This window comes from Gopherus evgoodei, chromosome 1 (assembly GCF_007399415.2).
Source record: "Gopherus evgoodei ecotype Sinaloan lineage chromosome 1, rGopEvg1_v1.p, whole genome shotgun sequence".
In the NCBI taxonomy this organism is placed as follows: domain Eukaryota; kingdom Metazoa; phylum Chordata; order Testudines; family Testudinidae; genus Gopherus; species Gopherus evgoodei.
Window position 1 is genome coordinate 75991311 of NC_044322.1, and position 23942 is coordinate 76015252.

General features: G+C 43.5%; 2 protein-coding genes across 2 annotated transcripts in view; one reads left to right on the forward strand and one right to left on the reverse strand.

The window, feature by feature from the left end:
• Positions 1–287: 287 nt before the first annotated feature.
• Positions 288–16777, reverse strand: MZT1 (mitotic spindle organizing protein 1). Its single transcript, XM_030566406.1, has 3 exons — positions 16667–16777; positions 4305–4450; positions 288–2876 (listed from the first exon to the last, which is right to left on the reverse strand). Exons 1-3 carry the CDS (start codon positions 16713–16715, stop codon positions 2853–2855), a joined length of 219 nt encoding a protein of 72 aa, XP_030422266.1. The 5' UTR covers positions 16716–16777; the 3' UTR covers positions 288–2852.
• Positions 16778–17059: 282 nt separating this feature from the next.
• The window catches only part of BORA (BORA aurora kinase A activator), a 54189-nt gene continuing 47306 nt past the window's right edge, over positions 17060–23942 (forward strand). The window contains 2 exon segments of the mRNA XM_030566421.1: positions 17060–17204; positions 23401–23571. Of these exon segments, the coding sequence (XP_030422281.1) occupies positions 23416–23571 (156 nt within the window). The 5' untranslated portion in view covers positions 17060–17204; positions 23401–23415.

The following is a 23942-nucleotide window of genomic DNA, read 5'->3' on the forward strand; positions in this document are numbered from 1 at the left end:
GGGCTGGTGTCTCTCCACCCCAGAGCAGCTGTGCAGGGGAGGGACAAGTCCTCTCCCTCCCCTGCTCAGCCAGAGCTAGGAGTCCCCTGTGCTGGGGTGCTCCCAGCAGCATAGGGAAGATCCTAGTCTGAATAACTGGAGTGAGTGCTACCTCATAAATATGGTCCTTAATGCCTACAAAGTGCTTTGGAAATGTAAAACACTAAGTATAATTAATATTATTGTTCAACTCTGCTTAAACAGAGAAAAGCATTTGTAGATGTAAAATTAAAAATGCACTGCTCATATTGAAATTTTGAACATCTATTGTATAATAGTATCTTCAAACAAACATTTTGAAAACTGCTTAGGGTCTCTCAGGGACAATAATGCCAAACTCACAAAAAGCAGAAAATATAGAGTAAAGTTCTGTTCACAACCACGGACCGAAAAACACATGGCCTACCGCCCTACAAATCTGCTTTACTCAACTATAGTCACCAAGGGCATACCCAGACAGCCCTAAATGTGGCCTTTGATGCAAGTATCCAAAGGGAATGAAGCCACAGATGGACCTCAGCAATAGTTGGCACCTCCCTAGAGCTTTTGCTAGAGGAAGTGAGGCTGCCCCTAGGTAGTGCCACTATATCCCATTCTTTGCAAATGGAACAATAATCAGCGTGTCCTCAGGGAAGATGGCCCGTCCCCAGGATCTATGGTTAGGAAACTAGACAAGAAAACGTGAAGAGATGGGCAAAATCAACATTATCAGCATGCTCTTCAATCTTCTGTCATTTTTGCTATACTGTTGCAAACTGATCTGACACCACTTAATTACGCAAACTAGTTAACCGTTAATTTTCTGTGCCCCTCCCCCTCATATTCAACTGAGCATTGTATTTTATTTTTAAACTTTCTTCTTGCCACGCATCACCAAAAACATTACAAAAAACCCAAAACACTGTAAAAATATGAACAATTGTGTTTTGAAAGTATAGTTTTACCTTGGGAACCGAAAATACTTTAAACAATTCAAACATGTTCACATTTAAAATTTTCATTATTCTCCCGCACAAATATTCAAGTAAAAAAAGCACTAATTAATTAAAATGAACTTTGTGTCAACTTTCACTATGGTGCCACTAATGTACCATGATAATTAGCATACATCACTAGAGTTAAATTTCCCAGGTTTGATATTAAAGTGTTTTATTTCATATATGTAAAACAACAAACCATAAGATCACGTTACCAGGTAACAAAATAAACATAAAACGATGCAAATCACTATTAAAATGAATGCATATTTTACATATTGTCTATAATAGGGGTGTCAACCATTAGGCCTGCTTGATGAATTTCTGTGGTCCTCATGTCCTACTCATTCCATTTTAAAGAAACAAAAGGTTTTTCTGTCTCCAGGCTGCAAAGATAGTTTTCCAAATGTAAGTTAATATAGTGTTATCTTCTTGAGTCTGCAGACAACCTGAAACAATAAATCAGAGTGTGATCTCTGCTTCCTATTAATCCGTGTTGGAGTGACTTTAAACCAGTGGTGGGCAACCTGCGACCCACATGAGGCCCATCACTACTTTAAACCCAGTAATGACAACTATTCATCAGCACTAATTATTTCAATAGATAAAATGGGGAAGGGGGCAGGAATTACTGAAGCGGAGACAGAAAGAAACAGGAAGGAAGGAAGGAAGGAAATGAAGAAAGGAGGATAGAGACAGAAACAAAAGGGGAGAAATAGCAATTCTCCTAACTGTGAGTATATTTTCCCTTTCAGTGATAATGAACACTAAAATGAAAATAAAAAATGTAGTTACTGAATGTTCTACCATTGTTTTCTATGAAAACATTTTAGACATCAGTGGATATTCCACTGTCAATTGAGGGGAATAAATACTCTTATACCCAAACTCACTAACAATAATTAAAAATGGAATTTGGCTCTTTCCAAATCATTTGACATCTCTGGTCTATACTTTGACTAGGACAAAGATAGCAAATATTCCATTAGAATTTTTGTGATCTGTAATGGACAGGATATAAACCTAATTAAAGCACTACTGAAGTCAATAGGATATTCCATATAACGCATAAAAGATGTACTATGGAATTCAAGTATATATAAATCTGCATGTACGGTAACTGCTTGCAGACTTAGGTTAACTTGTTAGAAAAGTCTTTTTTTTAATAAGCATTATTTAGTTCTGAAAAAAAACTATCAAAATGATAACAAGTTTAAGATTTCAGAACTAAGGCTTTTTAAGAAGCAAGCAAACTCCCACTATTTTCCCCTGCTCTCTGATTAAAAACAAAACCTAGAACAGATTTAAATGAGAGCTTGTTCATAAAAGATTGCAACTGAAGTTGAATGCCAAGTTTCATACCAGGAGAAAATAAACTAATCAATTCATTATGCATAAATTGCCCCAAATTAAGAGTTTTATTATAAACTCTCAACAAGTTATATCTACAATATCAGAGGGATTAAGTTTCACTAAACTTTTAGGTAGATTCAGTGAACGTGCAATATTTGACAGACTGTTTATAAAACTAAAGCTCAGATTTATAAGGAATACATATAATCATCATGCTATTTCCAAAGTACTACAGTCTATTAAAAAAATAGGAAAAAAGTAAGCAACGAATAATTATTAGATAATTCCATCAATATGCCTTTTTTCACTTTTCTATAAAGCTTTACATTTTTACATTTCATCCTTTTCTTATTAAAGAAGATTACATAAATGTTTGGAAACTTGAACATACAGTAGCTTCATTCTTATTTCTGAACAGCAGCCAGTTTTCAAACCCTTTGCTAGCTCGACATTTATCTCATCAAGATATCTTCTCCCATGAAGTCAACTTGTCATATTTTCAGCAGCCTAGAAAGAGAAGTACAATTCATTATAATGAACTCACTCAAAATAAACACTGTGGAGATATAGATCAGCTATAACACTTATGGTCATTTCTTGCAACTACTTTTATTTGGTCAACAATGTTTAAATAGTTTACAGATCATAAATCATGTGATATGTAATCTTAATATGCTGCTTAAATGGCTCTTTCATGGATTATTTTCATTTTCACAATATTTTTGACTCTCGCTATTCCTTCTTTATTAATTTAGCCATCACTTGACAAAATTGGACACAGGAATGCCAAGTGTATAATTCTAACAAGGAGCTGTACCTGGTCTTTTCACACTGACTCATGGAGGTGGTGTTCAGATTAGGGCATGTTTTACTACAGACCCACACATAGTCATGCGGTGGCACCTACTTGTTAAACTGTAAACCAAAACAAACAAACAAAAAATGTGTGAAATGTATATGAATCCTTATTCTTGTCCTTTCCAAATTTTTATTATATAATATGAAATACATAATGGTGTAGCATAAACATTTTATCTGCATGAATTTGGGACACTGGCATAATTCATAAGTAAAACTACAGTGAGTTATACAGATCATTTTAATAGTAGTAGTAACAGTAACAGCAGCAGTAGTAGTAAATATTTATATAATGGTACCACTGGATGCTGGATAAACACAGAAGAGCTATCCTTGCCATGAAAGGCTCTACAGACAAACGGCAGGGAATGTGGTTATGACATACAAGAAAGTTAATGTGGGGAAGAACTGATACTGCCTTCTACATAAATGTAGACAAATACATGTAACTGAGATCATTATTTTTTAAACTGGGATTCGAAGAAGAAAGAACGATTACTAAAGCAGCCAGCATGTGTAGGGCTCAATTATGAAGAGCCTTAAAGGTAAAAAACAAGGAGCCTATATTTGATATAGAGGTGAATGGGAATTGAAGCCTAAATGTGGATCTGTTGATAAAATCTGAATATCTGACGAGCAAATTGTTAGAGAATCCAGTCCCTGGCTCTACATTATTTATAGCTTTGCAAAATTATCATGAAAGTATACCTGTTCACTTAAAGAACAAAAAAGGCCCAGTTGCCCATTTTTTACCATTGTGATTGATGATAAAGAAAGTTAATAACTTTATTGGTCCATCAAAACATGTCACTCATTCAAAGTAAGGGAAAAAAAGCAAGTAAAAATTTGTAAGGTTTGCTATCTGCAGTGTCTATGCTTTAGATCAATCCTATTAGCAATACAGGATGAAGGCGACAGGATTTGTTTCCTAAGATTATTATTTTTATTTTATTTAAAATGCAAGGCAAAGGTACAATTGCCTATAAAAGGCTAAAAGTGCAGTAATTTGAACTCTGATTTGCTTTAATTAAAAAAAAAACAAAAACCTCTCTGCATGTTTTTCATAAACTGCCTTACCTTTAGCGCTTCTGTAGCCTTGCGTAGCTCTTTAATTACTGAGGATAAGGCCTCTGGATTTATACCTTGCTCACACAACCGCACACAAATAGACAGAGTTTCCATATCCAAACCAGTGTTTAATATTCTTGAAATCTCAAGCAGAACTGCAACAATTTTTAAAAATTAAAATTAGGTTTTTTTAAAGTTTAAATGAGATTACTGACATTTCTCTTTAAAATAATTTATTTCTTAAGGGTGGGATTTTCAAAAGTTGAACCTCTGTGGATGGGGACAATGGAAACACTACCTATCCACCCCCACAGTTTGAACCCCATCTATAACATTCATAATCACCTTCCCCATGTGAAGTCAGAAGTCCCAAACTCCAAACTCAGTTCCTCATTTACATTCTCTACCCTAGTGTTTCCCATTCACTGAACCAGGATATTACTTGTTTACTGTTGTAATAGGAAGAATAGTCAACATGCATATAGAATGTAGTAAGCTCTCATTTGTAGACAGTGATTTAAAAAAATTCTAAAATTGTAATAATTCAAATCTTTGCCCATTAAATGGAGGGTAGGAAAGAAAACAGGAGCAATTTTAATTAACTATTACAATATTATAATATTGTTTTGTATTACTGCATATTTAATTATCAATTTTACGCAATATTAAAGTTTTGTCTGACAATACAGACATAAATATTAACTTTTATTTGCTCTCAAAAGCAAATATTAACTTAAGCTTTTAAAAAGTGTTCAAAGCTAGTGGCTCTCAACCTTTCCAGACCACTGCACCCCTTTCAGGAGTCTGATTTGTCAATAAGCAAGACACGTTTCACCTCACTTAGAAACTACTTGCTTACAAAATCAGACACAAAAATATGAAAGTGTCACAGCACACTATTACTTGAAAATTGCTTACTTTCTCCTTTTCACCATATAATGATAAAATAAATCAATTGGAATATGAATATTGTACTTACATTTTGGTGTATAGTATATAGCAGTGTTTCCCAAACTTGGGACACTGCTTGTGTAGGAAAATCCCCTGGCGGGCCGGGCCAATTTGTTTATCTTCCCCGTGCACAGGTTTGGCCTATTGCGGCACCCACTGACCGCTCCAGGCAAATGGGGACTGCGGAAAGCAGAGCAGGCCGATGGATGTGCTAGCCGCCGCTTCCAGCAGCTCCCATTGGCTTGGAGCAGTGAACCACAGCCAGTGGGTGCCGCGATCGGCCGAACCTGCGGATGGGGAACGTAAACAAACCGGTCCGGCCTGCCAGGGGCTTTCCCTACACAAGTGGCGCTCCAAGTTTGGGAAATACTGGTATACAGAACAGTACAAACAAGTCATTGTCTGTATGAAATTTTAGTCTGTACTGACTTCGCTAGTCTTTTTATGTAGCCTGTTGTAAAACTAGGCAAATATCTAGATAAGTTGACTGGAAACATCTCTATGCATTCCCTAGGGTACGTGTACCCTGGGTTGAGAACCACTGTCCTACGCCCTCACTCCTACATCTATATTTGGTTCTCCCTTTGACAATGCCAATGCCATGTGTTACAAGAATGGCCAATCACTCGATTCAGTAACTCAAGATACTTCTTCTAGATTTTTACTGGCTAGTTTTTCCCAGCGTCATTACCCTTTTGCCTTACAGTCTTCCCATCTACTAATAATCACTGAACTGCTCATTCCACTACAAGCATCTTCATCCAAGCATGTCTGTGATGAAATGGCATCCTCTGACTAGCTACTTCTCCCTTTTGAATCTTATGAAAAGCTTTCACTATTCTAGAGCAGTACAAGGTTCAGTCTTCAGCAAGATTCCCTGACAACAGTGATTTATATTAAGAAATATTACTTATAACGTTTCTATAATCGCAAAGAAACAAAGCTTTCCAAAATTTGAAATAGAAATACTACTTCATTCCTTCCACCATTACACTAGGACAACAGATAGCTGTTTGGGTACCTAATGTGCGAATACTGACAAGATATATAGTTCACAAATACTACAAATGTTTTACTGCAATATCAATTTATGGTATACTGAATTATAGCTTTAAAAAAAATGAGATCACCCACTATCATAGCATTCCTTCTCAGATCTGAACCTTAGAGTTCAGAAAATGAAATACTAGCACCTGAATCCTCTAAGCTTAATTACCAGCTTAGATCTGATTGCACTGCCACCACCCAAAATAATAGTGTTTTGGGGCACTCTGACCTCCCCAACCTTCCCTGGGGACCCCAAGAACCCAGATCCCTTGGGTTCTTAAAACAAGGAGAAATAAACCATTCCCCCCACCTTTCCCCCTCTCAGAATTTCCCTCCCTGGGCTATCTTGAGAGATCCTGATCTAACCTCTAAATCACCATACAGAGAAGCATCTCCCTTCCCTTCCACCAAGAGGCAAACAGATTCAAGGAAAACAAAGACAGATTCTGTCTCTCCCCCTCCCATCTCCCTCCCACCCGTCCCGGTGAGTATCCCAATCCCCTGGAATAATACAAGGGAAACAAGAAAGAAAAAATCAATCAGGTTCTTAAAAAAAAAAAAAATCTTTTAATAAAAAAGAAAGAAAAAGTAAAGAATTATCTCTGTAACTTCAAGATGTAAATCTTACAGGGTCCTATAGCTTATAGACACCAGAAAGAGACTTTCCCCCCAGTACCAATACAAATCAGAATATTCCCAGCAACTGCACATATAAAAGTTAACCAGCCAGATCCACAATTGCAAATAGAGTAAAAACAATCAAAAACCTAAACCACCTGTTTTTACTTACTATATGAAAAGAAACTTAGAGAGCCTGTAGTAATGTCTGGTCTCTCTCAGACCCTCCGAGAGAAGAACACACAACACAACACACACAAAAGCTTTCCTCTGCCCAAATTTAAAAGTATCTTGTCTTCTGATTGGTCTTCTGGTCAAGTGTCCAATTCCCTGCTTGTAACCCAAGAGACGTTAACCCTTAACAATCTGCTTATGACACCCACACATATAGGCCAGGCCAAGATGTTCAAAAATGAGTGCCTAACGTTAGGAATCTATGTCCATAACTAGGCACGTAGGTAAGTGGCCTAAATTTCAGAAGTGCTAAGAACCCAGAAAAGCTCAACGAAGTCAGTGGGAGCTGCCAAGTGTCCTGTACTTTTGAAATGTGAGTTCTATTAATATGTTCTCCCTGCTTAACTAAAGGTGGCTGTAATTCTCTCATAATGACCTTGAAAATACTGCAATTATATAAACACAGTATATTTTGAAGTCAGAACACTACATTTAACTTTTTAAATGAGCTTTTAGTATATATTTCCTGGGCATACAAATTTCTGATTACTTTGTTCTGATTTTTTTCCCCCCAATGGAAAAGTAGTGTTTGATAACTTGAGAGAGAATTGCACAGCTTTTCAATGACTAATTTCAGCTCCTATTCTCTGCAGAATTTCTCTTTTATTAGTACTTGGTAATGGTGTTTTATGGAAAGATATCTTACATTCCAGCCTAAGGTTAGCTCAGGGGTTGGCAACCTCTGGCATGCGGCTCGCCAGGGTAAGTACCCTGGTGGGCCGGACCAATTTGTTTACCTGCCATGTTGGGATATTCAGCCGACCATGGCTCCCAGTAAAACATTTGTAGTATTTGTGAACTATATATCTTGTCAGTATTCACACGTTAGGTACCCAAACAGCCATCTGTTGTCCTAGTGTAATGGTGGAAGGAATGAAGTAGCAGTTCGCCGTCCCAGACCAATGGGGGCAGCGGGAAGACACGGCCAGTACATCCCTTGGTGCTTCCTGCTGCCCCCATTGGCCTGGGACAGTGAACCATGGCCAGTGGGAGCTGCGAGCAGCCAAACCTGCCGATATGGCAGGTAAACAAACTGGCCCGGCCCACCAGGGTGCTTACCCTGGTGAGCCGGGTGCAAGAGGCTGCTGACCCCTGGGTTATTCATTTACACACACAACTTTTACTTTTGATGAAATGAGTTAAACAAGATACAGTATAATTTAGAATTTCAAATCTCAGTTAGTCTCTTATAAATTTAATGTTGATTTGTTTTCCTTGTTTCTTTAGCTATTATAATGTGCCACAGGGTAGACTCTCTTTACGATACTCATATGGCCCCTATTACTAGTACCCATGCATCTCACAATCTTAATGTATTTATCCTCAACAGCCCTATGAGATAAGAAAGTACTATTCACCTCATTTTCAAACACGGGAACTGAGGCAGAGAGAGACTAAGGGTAGATTTTTCAAAGGTAGTTAAGTGATTCAGGAACCTCAAAAGTTGACTCTGTTATACCAATTATATTAGACCAGTAAAAACCAGCAGGATCTTATTAAAGGGGACCAGGCAAAGATGCCACATTTATTATGGTTACAATTTATGACTAATAACTAATATCTTAATTCTTATACATACACATTATACCTAATACCTATACACATACACACACACCCACATTCATCAGGTGTTCTGCAGCTGCTGCAGTTACCAGTCCTGAAGATAGCTTAAGTTTATGGCTTGATTTTGCAGCTTGGGTTCATAGCTTGTGGCAGCTAACTGGCCAGGAAAGCTGGGCACAAGGCTGAGCTGGATCTCTGTTGGGCAGGCACCGATGTTTTTCCATGTTGGCAGCAGAATGTTACCCAGAGTCTCTCATCTCACCCTTCTTTTTTATAGGCTTTTAGTTTGGATTCAAAGTTTATAGGTCTTGCTGTGTCACGCTGCCTCTGGGTTTAGATTGATTACCCATCAACTGCAGGCGTGACTTTCAGCCTTGGACCTGGCTTTGATCTTCCTTCTGTTGTTCTGTTGTCCTTTTCTTTTTAGGGTGGATGCTTCTTAGGCCATGTCTACATCTAAAATTTTGCAGCGCTGGTTGTTACAGCTGTATTAGTACAGCTGTATAGGGCCAGCGCTGCAGAGTGGCCACACTTACAGCAACCAGCGCTGCAAGTGGTGTTAGATGTGGCCACACTGCAGCGCTGTTGGGCGGCTTCAATGGGGGTTCGGGGAACGAGAGAGCAAACCGGGAAAGGAGACCAGCTTCGCCGCGGTTTGCTCTCGCGTTCCCCGAACCACCCTGCAAACCTCAGGGAAGGAGACCTGCTTGCTCGGGGGTTCGGGGAACGAGAGAGCAAACCGGGAAAGGAGACCAGCTTCGCCGCGGTTTGCTCTCGCGTTCCCCGAACCACCCAGCAAACCGCAGGGAAGGAGACCTGCTTGTTCGGGGAACGCGAGAGCAAACCGGGAAAGGAGACCAGCTTCGCCGCGGTTTGCTCTCGCGTTCCCCGAACCACCCAGCAAACCGCAGGGAAGGAGACCTGCTTGTTCGGGGAACGCGAGAGCAAACCGGGAAAGGAGACCAGCTTCGCCGCGGTTTGCTCTCGCGTTCCCCGAACCATCCTGCAAACCGCAGGGAAGGAGACCTGCTTGCTCGGGGTTCGGGGAACGCGAGAGCAAGCCGGGGAAGGAGACCAGCTTGATTACCAGAGGCTTCCTCAGGTATGCTGGGATACCTGCTTATTCCACGGAGGTCAAGAAAAGCGCTGGTAAGTGTCTATACTTGATTACCAGCGCTGGATCACCAGCACTGGATCCTCTACACCCGAGACAAAACGGGAGTACGGCCAGTGCTGCAAACAGGGAGTTGCAGCGCTGCTGGTGCCCTGCAGATGTGTACACCTCCTAAGTTGCAGCGCTGTAACTCCCTCACCAGCGCTGCAACTTTCTGATGTAGACAAGCCCTTACTTTGTTTAGGGCTGTTGTCTAGGTCTTCAGCCGTTGGTATTTGACCTTTTCTCATCAGGACAGGCTGGGGCTGGAGGTTGATTCCATCATTCATACATACCTCATTCATACATCAAAACTAAACTAATAAGATTACAGCAGGGTTTGCAAAAATGAAGATTGGAGGAAGCTTTTACAAAATGGAGTGAGTGTTTTAAAATGGGGTTTGAATTACAATATGGAACAGAAGTTACGGTATAGGCAAGTGTAGTGAATGGCGAACAGAAGTTACATTAATAAAGTGAACAACTGAAAACTAATAAAGGGAACAATTGAAAACAATTTCATTTATCAGTTCTACAACTCTAGTGTTCATGATTGAAATCACTTGGAGATTAGATGCTTCGTGGCATTTTAAAAAATGCCGCTATTTAGGTACCAAACACATCCCATTGGAAGACAAATGGATGTAGGCTCCTGAGTGCTTAAGTCACTTTCGAAAATGGGACTTACGGACTTTCAATATTCTACCCTAGAAGACTTTTACAAGACTAGCACAAGAAGTCTGGTTTCCAAAATCCTACTCTAGCACCCTAACCATAAGGCCATCCTTGGTCTCTGTGAACTGAAGAAGTAACACACAAATCTTTCTACTCCTGGGGGAATTCTGCGCAAAAAATTAAAAATTCTGCATAAAATATTTCATCATTCTGCAAAATTCTGCATATGTTATTTGTCAAAATAACAATATAACCACTTTGATTTCAGTAATTTCTATTTATGTAAACTACAATACAAAGGATGAAGAATGGGAGTGGGGAGCACTGGAGGAAATCCCCAAACCCTCTTGCCTAATAGTAAGGTAGATAGGTTTGACCCTTTATTTCTAGTTATTAATCAACAAATATATGGAGCTATACGCTTAGTGTTACTTGCTTTTCAGTTGCCTATGATGTGAGGGCTGGGGAAAAATCAATTTATATTGGCTACTGACCATCTCCAGAAAGGTCAGTAGCAAATAGTTCATGGAGCAGATTTTGATAGGAAATTTTGTCAGTCCAAAAATTTAGATCAGTTCTAATCACTAAAGCAGCATAAGCATTTATAAGGCCATGCAACATAAAGGAGCCTTAAAACTTTTACACTTGTTTTATACCCCGGGGGAATTCACAAAGACAATGGGAACAATTCACTAAGGAGGCAGGCTGCTACATTCTGCTCTGCCTAAGGGGACCGAGCCTGCCCCATGCCTACTCCTCAGAAACAACCTAAAGCCTTGCCCCTCCACACCAAGCACGCTGCAATAATGAGCGAGAGGGACAGAGTGTCTCTCTCTCTCTCTCTCTCTCTCTCTCACGCACGACTGTCCTCCCTCCCCCCTGGCCAGCGGTGATTTAGGTGATTTATATTCCAACCAGCTGCTCCGGGTGCCCGAACCAACCTGCCTGTGCTACAGAGAGGGGCATGTGACCGCTCTTGCAGCTTCCCCATCAGAAGTCATTTTTCTGCAGGGAAGCAAAGAAATCTGTGGGGGGCATGAATTCTGTGCAAGCATAGTGACACAAAATTCCCCCAGGAGTATGCCTTGTACATTTATCTGATTAAAAATAATTGATCAAATATCTCAGAGTTACAAACACCTTGGGAACCAAGGCAGTTTGCAACTCTGAAGCGTTTGTAACTCAGAAAAACCATAATGTTTTGTTCAATCAAAAGTTTACATCTGAACATTGACTTCATAGAGCTTTAAAACTTTACTATGCAGAAGAAAAATGCTGCTTTTAGCCATCTTAATTTAAATGAAACAAGCATAGAAACAGTTTCCTTACCTTGTCAATTTTTTTAGGCCCACTCCCTTTTCTTTTAGTAATTTACATTTAACACAGACCTGTATTTGTTTTTGGTTTTTTTCTGTCATCTCTGATCCTGCCAGATTGCTCACTTTCAGTTCCAAATGAGGTGTGTAGTTGACCGGTCAGTTTGTAACTGTGGTGTTTGTAACTCTGAGGTTCTACCCTAATTTTTTCACATATTTGCAACTTTTATAACTATTTTTTTCCTCTAATCTGTCATTAATAGTTGCTCTAATTTTACTTTATTCTTACTATGGAATGATTGTTCTTGCCCAAAATCCTCTCTCTGGCCATGTCTACATCTAAAATTTTGCAGCGCTGGTTGTTACAGCTGTATTAGTACAGCTGTATAGGGCCAGCGCTGCAGAGTGGCCACACTTACAGCAACCAGCGCTGCAAGTGGTGTTAGATGTGGCCACACTGCAGCGCTGTTGGGCGGCTTCAAGGGGGGTTCCAGGAACGCGAGAGCAAACCGGGAAAGGAGACCAGCTTCGCCGCGGTTTGCTCTCACGTTCCCCGAACCACCCTGCAAACCGCAGGGAAGGAGACCTGCTTGCTCGGGGTTCCGGGAACGCGAGAGCAAACCGGGAAAGGAGACCAGCTTCGCCGCGGTTTGCTCTCGCGTTCCCCGAACCACCCTGCAAACCGCAGGGAAGGAGACCTGCTTGCTCGGGGTTCCGGGAACGCGAGAGCAAGCCGGGGAAGGAGACCAGCTTGATTACCAGAGGCTTCCTCCTTCCACGGAGGTCAAGAAAAGCGCTGGTAAGTGTCTACATTGGATTACCAGCGCTGGATCACCAGCGCTGGATCCTCTACACCCGAGACAAAACGGGAGTACGGCCAGCGCTGCAAACAGGGAGTTGCAGCGCTGGTGATGCCCTGCAGATGTGTACACCTTCAAAGTTGCAGCGCTGTAACTCCCTCACCAGCGCTGCAACTTTCTGATGTAGACAAGCCCTCTGTCTCCAGAGAACTGCATGGCTCTCCCGGGAATGATAGCGGCAAAAGAAGCAGAACATTGGGCCGTCACTCTCAGGAGCTAGTGCCCCACACCGGCAGCTCCACCAGTGCAGCTGTATCACCCCCAGCCTTGCCCCCGTCCCTTCCACACAATTATTAGCATCTCCTGTCTGGGGATGTGCATGCCAGTTAACCACAAGAGCACAATGAGAGACAGCTGCCGGTGAGCCTGGTGCCCGTCCCAGTGGGCAGGGCTGGAGGCAGTACAGCCGTGTCGGAGGAGCTGCTGGTGCGGGCACTGGCTCCTGGGAACAGCGCTCCCACATTCTGCTCTTTTTGTTGCTGTGGTTCCCAGGAGAGCCCTGCGGTTCTGTGGATACTGATATATATCTGCATCTGCGGGTATAAATTTGTATCCATGCAGGGCTATACATATAGTAGCAGAGTTAAGGATGTTTGTAGAGCCTTAATTATGCATTTCGTCACTTTCAATTTTCATTAATAAATTAAGAATATTTTACTAATTTTAAAAGTCATGTGCATTCAACACAAAACTAGTTAAATTTAACCACACTTAATTCTTTATAACGTGAAGACTAAAGAGGACAAAATAATGCCAACTGTGACCATTAAAGTTTGACAGTCTGTTGTCCATTCATAAATGGGAATGCAAAAAGAATTATATGTCCTCTGAGATGAAGTGGGAATGTTCTTAATGTTTTGTCTGAATACTGTGCGTGTGCCTCAATTTCCCCTATGTGTTACTCAAGTATCTAGGTGATGGTACAAGGGTGTGTGATCGTTGCAGAGACCCCTAGAGGGCAGGTGTGACTGCCGTCTGGCTGCCTGGCCCAGACAATAACTGACACTGTATCAAGGCAACTGATAACCAGGGCTCATCCTCCGCAAGAGCCAGCCAGAGGTGTAAGAGAACAAAGTAAGAGGTGGATAGACAAAGGATGGAGGAAAGGCAACTCATGGTGACTGAGGGTTGGCTACTGAACTGAGTCAGTCTCACATGGGATTCACATGGGAGAGCCTAAGGCTCTGGATTCCCCAAGATGGACATCACTGGGTTCTGTATTAACAAGATCTGTTCAACACTGTGTTCCAGTCAACTAATAAACCCTTCCGTTTTACCTCACTGGCTGAGTAACATAAACTGCAAAGATGGGATGCCTGGCCCCATTGAGAGCGGGGATGGAAGGTTTCCCCAGGTGTCCTATCCCATGGACTCACTGTGAGGAACTCATGCTGTGAGCAGAGGTGCTGAATGCTCAAGAGATCAGACCCAAGGAAGCGCTGAAGCAAAGGGGGTTTATTCTTTTATCCTCTTACTTCCCCGATTCTTTTTGCATGAACAGAGAACAACAATACCCAAAGTCCGAACGTGCAACAATTTGATGTTTATTGGGGTGAACTTTCAGCAAGCATGATTTCAGTTTCCTTCCTCAGTGTCCCCCTTCCCAGCTGTGACACCACAGAGTCTTACCTGTGTCCCCGTTCCCATTCCCCCCCTTAGCAAAACATGATTCCATTTCCACCCCCTCCCCCCCATTCCCTGTTACCATCCTCAGGGCCAGCGCTTCCATTTAGGCGACCACACTAGGATTTGGGAGGGCGGCATTTTGCGGCCCTTGGCAGCAATTCGGCGGCAGGGGGTCCTTCCGTGCTCTGGGTCTTCGGCAGCAATTCTGTGGCATGTCCTTCACTCGCTCAGAGACCTGCCGCTGAAGTGCCCCGAAGACCGGGAGCGTGGAAGGACCCCCACCTAGGGCACCAAAAACCCTGGCGCCGCTCCTGCCCATCCCCCCTTACTTCCTGATTGACTGCAGACTATATAGTAGAACTTGAGTTCTGCTTAACTATACCTTAACCAATCATTTAACTAAAATTTAACTGACCAATCCTAACACATTGTAACAATTATTTAACCAATTATATTCCACTACCTTAATTGGTTTACACCCAACAAAATAAGTTATATAGCAGACAAACAGTTACAGAACCAGACAGATTATACAGACAAACAACAGGGAAGTGGAGACTACAGTGATAGAACAATACAGAAACGAGGATTTCACATCCCAGCTATTGATAAGTGAATTCTTTCCAGACAGGATGCTATTAAACTAAGTTTCCTTTTACATCTTCTAGGCTCTTCTTTTTATCTGGAGGTGATAAATCGGATCACCCTTTTAACAGTCCCAGATTGCCTTATTTCACTGTAACTAGTTTGAATTGTAAGGATGTAAACCTTTGCAAATATTCTTCTTGTAATAGTAATGAAAAAGCTTGAATTAAAGGATATATAACAGTTTTCCATTTTCATGTCAACATTTGTTCACCCCCCTCCCCACAAAAAAAAAAATTTATAGATCTGTGGTTAAGGAAAATAATTTTGGTGTTTCATTTGCAGTCACTGCAAACAGGAATACTGTACATGAAGGAAATCATCTTCAGTTATTTTCCTGTATCTTACTACTGACAGGGAAAAAATAATTAATTTTATTAGAAGCATTAGCATCAGTGCAACATTAAGTTCTACTTTGAAAAGTGACTGCAAAAAAAAAAAAGGAGAGGGCATCTTCAGAGCCCACATTTATTATACCTCAATTATCTGATTACTTAACTTGATCTAGAAGAATAAACTTTCTGTCATCCCTAAAACTACAGCCTGGGAATATAAAGTCGAACCATGTTCTGTTCACCTTGTGAATTATCACCAAAATACACAAAGCTAGTAATTGCATTTGTATAGACTTAAACGTGTATAATTTGGGCCTGATTGAAAATAAGGCTGTTGCACATAAAATCCTGCAAAACTGAGTTTGAAAATAATCCTGCTGGGTAAAAAAGGAACAGAATCCAATTCACTCTCTCTCGTGCTGGCTCTGCAGGGTAGCGTAGAAAAATGTATTATTGTAAACCGCAAGCAGACATAACTGAACACACAAAATGGAAATAGTGGAGCTAGAAAATGTCATTTTTCTTGCCAAGTCTCACAACCAAACTGCTCCTGAAGGTGAGCAATCAGCAGCCACCAATAACTGACAACTACTTATAGTTTAAAGAACAGGAGTACTTGTGGCACCTTAGAGACTAACAAATCTATTTGAGCATAAGCGTTCGTGGGCTACAGCCCACTTCATTGAACGCACAGAATGCAATACACAGACAGAAGATATTTACGCATACAGAGAACATGAAAAGGTGGAAGTACCCATGCCAATTATAAGAGTCAATCAATGGAGATGAGCTATCATCAGCAAGAGAAAAAAAACTTTTGAAGTGGTAATAGAGATGACCCATAGAAGATGTGAGGACACTTAACAGGGGGAAATAGATTCAATTAGTGTAATGGGAATGTGGTTTCCTTCTTCTCTCAGCAGCGGGACACAGAGAGCACAGACCACAGGGGCCGGCGCTCGGCCCCTGGGCCGGCTCAGTTCACCCTCCCGCCGGCTCGTAGCTGTCCTTAAGGGCCGCACCGCGCCTGCGCAGCGGGGCCTCAATCGCGGGCTCATACAACGCCCCCTCACGCTTCGGGCGCCGCCGCCGCGGCGATAGGTCGCGCAAACAGATGCCCGGCCGACATGCGCGGCGCTGCAGGGGAGGCAGCTGAACGGTCACGCTACGAGGCCCGGGCAGAACACACGGGCACTGGAGGGAGGCGGGGGGCCGCGCAGGGATGACCTGGGGCCCGGGAGCGCCGCCGCCGCCACCCATCGAGGTCCCCTCCCCCCGGGCAGCTACACCTGTCGGACACCCGAGCCAACCGCAACGAAGCCCATAAGCGGCGCCTCCTGGGACTCACCGTCCATCGTCTCCCTCACCGCGTTTAAATTGGCTGCGCCGCTCGCCATGGCGACCGAGGAACTCAGCGCGAGACCTCTAACCCGGAAACAGACACCCGCGCCCTGGGTTCAAACATTTCCGCCCCAACAGAAAAGTCTCACCACGCACGCGCGGCTACCCGTCCTTGCCTGACCTCCCTCTGTCACCCTCAAGCCCCGCCCCATCCGCCGTGTTAGTTTGAATAGAGCCTGCCGCTTAACAACAGGAGAGGTGGGAGGAGGAGCCCGTTCGAATTTGTGAAGCGAGACAGCGTTGATTGGGCCACTCGAGAGCAAAGGCGAGCCGCGATTGGCCGGGCATGAGAATCGACGCGCGGCGATTGGGCAGCCACGGGGAAGAGGGCGTGGCAGTTAAAGAGCCTCCCGGGCTGGCGCGGACGCGTGAGGAAGCAGTTGCCAAGCAAGCGATGCAGCCGCCGGAGTGAAAGTGGCGAGGGGCCCCCAGTGCTGCTCGCCCCAGCTCAACAACGGTGGCTGAACAGATTCCCGGCGGCGGAGGTAGCTACCTTCCCCCGTGAGGCTGTGACCGACCGAGTCCCGCTTATCGTTAACTTGGGCCCCGAGTCTGGGGGGGGCGCGGTGCCGCTGCTGGCCTTCGCGGCTCGCCGGGCGGGCTCCGCCAGGCGGCTGCTTTCACAGGGCACCGGCGACGGATCTGAGCCGACACGACTGTGAGTTTCCCGCTGCGGCTGCTACAATAGCCCGGCCTGTCCGCGGGGGGAGGGGGTTGTTGGGAGAAAGAGTAGAGAGACCTTCCTTAGACTAATGGCTGGTGGTAGGCGGGAGTTTGGACTTGATGGTCGAATGGTCCCTTCTGGCCTTAGACTCTAGGAAACTTATTTTGCCCCAGTTCTGCCCCCTAAATAACAATAAATAAGCGTGAGGAACCAGGGAGTGTGGACACCAGTGGGGTTTCGAATCCCTGTCCAGGCAAGGTCCTTCCAGGAGATCACATCCCTTGTAGGGGTATTGAGTAAATTTCCCTCTCCGCCCCCCCCCCGGCATGTAGATATTTAGTAAATTATTCAAGCGCTTAATTAATCTTCTGTAACAGTTGGCTGTCTGAAACCTCCCCTACCCAAGTCCTGCTATATGTCTTGCTCTAATTTCCTGCTAATCTCTCCTCTTTGCATTGTTCTGATTGTTTTCCTTTTTCTGAAACTCCACCCACCAAACAGGCATCTGTCTCTTTCAGGCCATGTCTACATCTAAAATTTTGCAGCGCTGGTTGTTACAGCTGTATTAGTACAGCTGTATAGGGCCAGCGCTGCAGAGTGGCCACACTTACAGCAACCAGCGCTGCAAGTGGTGTTAGATGTGGCCACACTGCAGCGCTGTTGGGCGGCTTCAAGGGGGGTTCCGGGACGAGAGAGCAAACCGGGAAAGGAAACCAGCTTCCCCGCGGTTTGCTCTCTCGATCCCGGAGCCACCCAGCAAACCGCAGGGAAGGAGACCTGCTTGCTCGGGGTTCCGGGACCGAGAGAGCAAACCGGGAACGCCGCGGTTTGCTCTCTCGGTCCCGGAGCCAGCCAGCAAATCGCAGGGAAGGAGACCTGCTTGCTCGGGGTTCCGGGACCGAGAGAGCAAACCGGGAACGCCGCGGTTTGCTCTCTCGGTCCCGGAGCCACCCAGCAAACCGCAGGGAAGGAGACCTGCTTGCTCGGGGTTCCGGGACCGAGAGAGCAAACCGGGAACGCCGCGGTTTGCTCTCTCGGTCCCGGAGCCAGCCAGCAAACCGCAGGGAAGGAGACCTGCTTGCTCGGGGTTCCGGGACCGAGAGAGCAAACCGGGAACGCCGCGGTTTGCTCTCGCGTTCCCGGAGCCACCCAGCAAACCGCAGGGAAGGAGACCTGCTTGCTCGGGGTTCCGGGACCGAGAGAGCAAACCGCGGCGAAGCTGGTTTCCTTTCCCGGTTTGCTCTCTCGGTCCCGGAACCCCGAGCAAGCAGGTCTCCTTCCCTGCGGTTTGCTGGGTGGCTCCGGGACCGAGAGAGCAAACCGCGGCGTTCCCGGTTTGCTCTCTCGGTCCCGGAACCCCGAGCAAGCAGGTCTCCTTCCCTGCGGTTTGCTGGGTGGCTCCGGGACCGAGAGAGCAAACCGGGAAAGGAAACCAGCTTGATTACCAGAGGCTTCCTCCTTCCACGGAGGTCAAGAAAAGCGCTGGTAACTGTCTACATTGGATTACCAGCGCTGGATCACCAGCGCTGGATCCTCTACACCCGAGACAAAACGGGAGTACGGCCAGCGCTGCAAACAGGGAGTTGCAGCGCTGGTGGTGCCCTGCAGATGTGTACACCTTCAAAGTTGCAGCGCTGTAACTCCCTCACCAGCGCTGCAACTTTCTGATGTAGACAAGCCCTCAGATGGCTTGTGTGTTAAGAGCTGTCTTTTTGAAATTTGGTCTCTCCTTTATATATCTGTCCTTTCTCTTGACTTTGTTCTCATTAACTCTCATTTTGATAGGTATTAAGTTTTTGCTCTTCATCTTATCTTCCCCACACTCCCCTATACCTCTGTGTGTCTGCCTCTCATAGTTGAGCCTGGTAACTCAAATCTGAAACTACTTTTCACACCTTTTTCAACTGGACTAGACTTTAAGATGTTAGTGCTTCTTCAAAAATGATCAGGGCAATTGATAAATCTCAGTTAACTCATGCGATTAACTCAAAAAATTAATTGCGATTAAAAAAATTTATTGCAGTTTTAATCATACTGTTAAATAGACTACCTACTGAAATGTATTAAATATTTTTGATTGTTTTTCTACATTTTGGAAATATATTGATTTCAGTTATGACACAGAACACAAAGTGTACAGTGCTCACTTTATTTGATTTTATTACAAATATTTGCACCGTAAAAATGATGAACAAAAGAAATAATAATTTTCGATTCATCTGGAACAAGTACTGTAGTGCAATCCCTTTGTCCTGAAAGTGCAACTTACAAATGTAGATTTTTTGTTGCTGTTACGTAACTGCACTCAAACACAAAACAATGTAAAACTGTAGAGCCTACAAATCCACTCTGTCCTACTTCTTGTTCAGCCAATCGCTAAGACAAAAACAATTTTGTTTGCATTTACAGGAGATAACACTGCCTGCTTCTTATTTACAATGTCACCAAAAAGTGAGAACAGGTGTTCACATGGCACTTTTGTAGCTGGCATTTCAAGGTGTTTACGTGTCAGATTTACTAAACATTCGTTTGCCCCTTCATGCTTTGACCACCATTCCAGAGGACATGCTTCCAGGCTGATGATGCTTGTTAAAAAAATAATGCATTAATTAAATTTGTGGCTCAACTCTTTGGAGGAGAATAGTATGTCTTCTCTGTTTTACCCGCATTCTGCCATATATTTCAGGGGATTTGTCCTGCTTTGAGCAGGGGGTTGGACTAGATGACCTCCTAAGGTCCCTTCCAGCCTTGATATTCTATGATTCTATGATTATAGCCATCTCAGATAAGGACCCAGCACATGTTAGCTTTTAGAACATTTTCACTGAAGATTTGACAGAACACAAAGAATGTCCCAATGTGAGATTTCTAAAGATAGCTACAGCACTTGACCCAAGGTTTTAAGAATCTGAAGTGGCTTCTAAAACCTAAGAGGGATGAGGTGTGAAGAATACTTTCAGAAGTCTTAAAAGAGAAAACTACAGAACCCGAACCACCAAAACAGAAAATCAACCTTCTACTGGTGGCATCTGAGTCAGATGATGAAAATGAACATGTGTTGTGTCGCACTGTTTTGGATTGTTATTGAGCAGAGCTCGTCATCAGCATGGACGCAGTTTCAGGTTATATTGTAAACAAGAAGCAGGCAGCATTATCTCCTGCAAATGTAAACAAACTTGTTTGTTTTAGTAATTGGCTGAGCAAGAAGTATGACTGAGTGGACTTGTGGGCTCTAAAGTTTTACATTGTTTTGTTTTTGAATTCACTTATTTTTTGTACATAGTTCTACATTTGTAAGTTCAACTTTCATGATTAAGGGTATGTCTACGCTATGGGATTATTCTGATTGTACAGAAACCGATTTTTGGAAACAGATTGTATAAAGTCGAGGGCATGCGGCCAAACTAAGCACATTAATTTGACAGCGTGCATCCATGTACCGAGGCTAGCGTCTTCCGGAGCGTTGCACTGTGGGTAGCTATCCCATAGTTCCTGCAGTCTCCCCTGCCCATTGGAATTCTGAGTTGAGATCCCAATGTCTAATGGGGCCAAAAATTTGTTGCGGGTGGTTATGGGTAAATGTCGTCAGTCAATCCTTCCTCCGTGAAAGCAGTGGAAGACAATCATTTTCCCTGAATTTCCCAGGCAGAGGCCATAGCATGGCAACCATGGAGCGTGTTCAGCCTTTTTTCACTGTTACCGTATGTCTACTGGATCCTCCTAACAGACGCGGTACTGCAGTGCTACGCAGCAGCATCTCCTTGCATTTGCAGATTAGCAAAGATGGTTACCAGCTCTACTGTACCATCTGCTGCTTTGCAAGTTGACAAAGACGGTTACCAGTCATACTGTACTGTCTGCTGCTGTCATGGGTGCTCCTGGTCAGCCTTGGTGAGGTCAGTCGGGGGCGCCTGGACAAAAATGGGAATGACTCCCCAGGTCATTCTCTTCTTCAAGTTGTGTCTAATGGAGAGTCAGTCCTGCCTAGAATATCAGGCAAGCCTACTAAAGAACCAGAGAGGCAAACGGCCGCTCCAGGTCAGAGCCCCAGACATCCCGCAGATATGATGAGCTGCATGCCATTCTAGGGGATGCCCCTGCAACAATGCCACTTGTTGCTTCCCTCCTCCCCCACCCCTCCTGGGCTACCGTCGCCTTTATCCCCCCATTTGTATGATGAAGTAATAAAGAATACATGAATAAGAAACAACACTGACTTTATTGCCTCTGCAAGCAGGGGAAGGGAGGGCGGTTGGCTTACAGCAAAGTAGAGTGAACCACCATTCTGCTCTTACTCAGCCTATAGCTGAAAATGGGAATCTGACAAGCACTAGGATAGAAGCACAGGGAGGACTGAATCTCCATTTGTGTGTGGGTCTTTGGTTGACACTGGTAAAGTACAAAATGTCCCAGAATGTGTATGTTGGGGGACAGTTCTAAACGGCAGCTTAATTTTTTTATTTGCAGCAAAATGTAGAGGTCGAAGCATCTGATTGTGTGCCCTGGTAGCAAGGGGTAGGCTGGGGTAGGCGCGACCATACGGTGCTGCTGACTGAGGAGAGCAGCCTAAGGCAGAAGCCACCAGCTGGCATGATATTCCAGGCAGGACTGAATCTCCATTAGACAAAACTTAAAGAAGAGAATGACCTGCAGTCATTCCCATTTTTGCCCAGGTGCTCCCGGCCGACCTCACCCTGGCCAGCCAGGAGCACCCATGGGACGATGATGACAGATACCAGTCCTACTGTATTGTCTGCCTTCCACAAGGCAAGGGAAGGGGATGCTGCTGTGTAGCGCTGCAGCACCATGTCTGCCAGCAGCATCCAGTAGACATACGGTGACACTGAAAAAAGGCGAGAAACGGTTTTTTTCCCTTTGCTTTCACAGGGGGGGCGGGGGCTGATGACATATACCCTGAACCACCTGCGATGATGTTTTTGACCCTTCAGGCTTTAGGAGTTCACCCAAGAATTCAAATGGTTTTCGGAGAGTGTGGGAACTGTGGGATAGCTACAGTCGTCAATTACCCCTCCCTCCGTGAGCATCTGTTTCATTCTTTGGCTTTCTGGTATGCTTCTCTCAGCTCCTTAAGTGTCAAGCAGCACTGTGTTGAGTCCCTGTTGTGGCCATCATAGCCTTGGAGATTTTTTCGTATGTTTTGGCATTTCGTCTATTGGAACGGAGTTCTGATAGAACAGATTTATCTTCCCATACACAGATCAGGTTCAGTATCTCCCGTACGGTCCATGGTGGAGCTCTTTTTTGATTCTGGAACTGCGTGATCATCTGTGCTGATCAGCTCTCTACACTGGGCAAACAGGAAATGAAATTCAAAAGTTTGCAGGGCTTTTCCTGTCTACGTGGCCAGTGCATCCGAGTTCAGAGTGCTGTCCAGAGTGGTCACAATGGTGCACTGTGGGATAGCTCCCGTAAGCCAATACTGTCGAATTGCAGCCACACTAATCCTAATTCAAAATGGCAATACCGATTTCAGCGCTACTCCCTTCTTCGGGGAAGAGTACAGATATCGATATTAAGAGCCCTTTATATCGAAGTAAAGGGCTTCGTTGTGTGGACGGGTGCAGGGTTAATTCAGTTTAATGCTGCTAAATTTGACAAACTTGTAGTGTAGACCAGGCCAAAAAAGAGATTGCACTACAGTACTTAGGTGAATTGAAAAATAGTTTTGTTTTTTACAGTGTAAATATTTAATACAAAATTCATATAAGGTAAGCACTGTACACTTTGTATTTTGTAATTCAAATCAATATATTTGATTATATAAAAAACATCCAAAATATGTAAATAATCGGTATTCAATTACTGTTTAACAGCGCAATTAATTTCATGATTGATCATGATTAATTTTTTAATCGAGAGATTAATCACGATTATTTTTTAATCACTTGACAGACCGAAAAATGATATGATTTCTTGTCTTTTCCTAAAACTAAGGGTGACTCAAAATGAAAAATGTAGCTTCCTAAATTGTAACTAAAAAAATTGTTCTCTTCTAGGTGCAGCTCTGTGCTATGGGAGATGCAAAAGAAACTAAAATGCAAATAACACCAAAGACTCCAGGACGGGCCACAGTCCTAAACCCCTTTGAAAGTCCAAGTGATTACTATAGTCTGCAGGAGCAGATTGTTTCCAGTCCTTCTGTTTTTAAATCAACAAAATCCTCATCAGTAAGATTTAATACCTAGTACAGTGTCACAGAGGCAGTATTAATACTGCCAAATACTAATTTATCATTTCTTAAATGTGCAGATAATTTTTACTAGAGTTTAAGCAAGACTAAGTAGCATAGTTCCTTACAACCTTCTTAATACTAAAGAAAACCTAGTGCTAAAACTCTGTCACTTAGCACTATGACTTTGTTTTTAAAATATTAATGATAACATTGCGTTAACATATATACTAAATGCAAAAAACTATTTGTATGATGCTAATCAAATTCTTGAGAAGGAGGAATGAAAACCACTTGTTAGAGTTAGTTGTCATCTAAATAGGTGCTCTGTCTGCAGCAATCCTTGTTCTAGGCTTGTGACACAAGCAG